We start from the raw sequence: 1,294 nt of genomic DNA, 5'->3' as shown, positions 1-1,294 counted from the left end.
TGGTGTTAAAGGGGGCATCTCGACAGATAATATAATAGGCGACTTACACAGTAGAAGGCAACTCCCTCAGATATACAGCAACTAGGGCTCCCCTTTACCCGACAGTGCACCTGAGACAACAACGAGATGTCATAGTCAGCAACGTGCAAGGCAAATGAGGTGCATTATGGAGCTTCACACAGAGAAATGCGTCTTCAGATTGGAACGACAAGTCATATCCATCAACACCATATACTCCGTTCTTACTTCCCGCCTCAGCGTCTGAATGACGATGATGCTTCTTAGCAGTCGTAGTAGTATGCTCCTCAGCCAAGGACGACGAGTCGCTAGGATGTGTGTGGGAATCTGGGCTCTCACCAATACTCACTTCCACAACCGTCGAGCCTGAGTAAGAGGTCATAACATAGAGCGACGACCCCCCCGAAATTACCTGATGGGGACGACTTCTTTTTGCTTCCCTTGAGCATCTTAGTGAGGCCCCGGAATGACTTCGGTATTGAACGAGCTGACGTAGATGTCGACAAGCATCGGGTATGCCTCGAACACTACCTCCGGATTGTGGATGCTCCCTACTATGCTGATCCACCGGTTCCGTTTCCTCCAACCGATGAGGCCCCAACGGTAGAGACGTCACCGCCTCCTCCTCATCTGAAGACAATGCGCTGAATACGATCCAATCATGTAACCATCAGGCCCTACCAAAACCAGTCTTTTCAATCTTTTCCTCGAGAGCCTGCTTGAGTTCAAGATTTTGGTTCAAGAGAATAGTGAAGTCGGAGGAAGCCAGCTGTGACTGATGCAGCACTGTCTCGTACCTGAACAACCATAATAACAAGTCTCAACTCAGCCGCTCGCTTCCTGTAACCCCTAGCAACGTGTACCTAGACCTACCTTGACTCCATAGCCCGATACTTCTTCGTGAGCTGCTCTATCTTAGAATCACGGTGAGTGATCTGAAGGGTATTTATGGTTATGTCAACCCAGCACTCTTCTACCTCTATCTCCAATGCAGAGTATTCAGTCTGCAGCTTATTATGAGCAGCGGCCAAAGCTTGGAACTTAGTCACGAGAGCATCATACCTACACGAAGTGACGGAGGAGTGGTACTAAAGATCTTAAAATCCATAGCATCAGACGATACTGTCAGGATCAACCGCAGGAAAGTTAAAGGACAAGTAGACCACAAAATAACACTACATTGGCACTCCCATACTACTCATCTTGAGGAACTGTATTCCCCAACGTCCGTTAGAATCGCCCTTGACTCCCAAGGCAGCGTCTGATTCCTGTGCGC

General features: G+C 48.6%; 1 protein-coding gene across 1 annotated transcript; it reads right to left on the bottom strand.

Moving 5' to 3' along the window:
• Positions 1-81: 81 nt before the first annotated feature.
• On the bottom strand, positions 82-1,080 carry Pmar_PMAR011143 (hypothetical protein; the record flags this gene model as incomplete). Its single annotated transcript, XM_002784849.1, has 7 exons — positions 82-110; positions 247-384; positions 431-505; positions 550-648; positions 700-815; positions 892-953; positions 996-1,080. Coding segments are annotated over 7 exons (604 nt in total), but the record flags the coding sequence as incomplete, so codon positions are not given.
• Between the last annotated feature and the right edge of the window lie 214 nt (positions 1,081-1,294).

The sequence above is a fragment of the Perkinsus marinus genome (genome assembly GCF_000006405.1).
Source record: "Perkinsus marinus ATCC 50983 genomic scaffold scf_1104296934488, whole genome shotgun sequence".
Lineage (NCBI taxonomy): Eukaryota > Perkinsozoa > Perkinsida > Perkinsidae > Perkinsus > Perkinsus marinus.
This window is presented reverse-complemented; position numbering and strand designations above follow the sequence as displayed.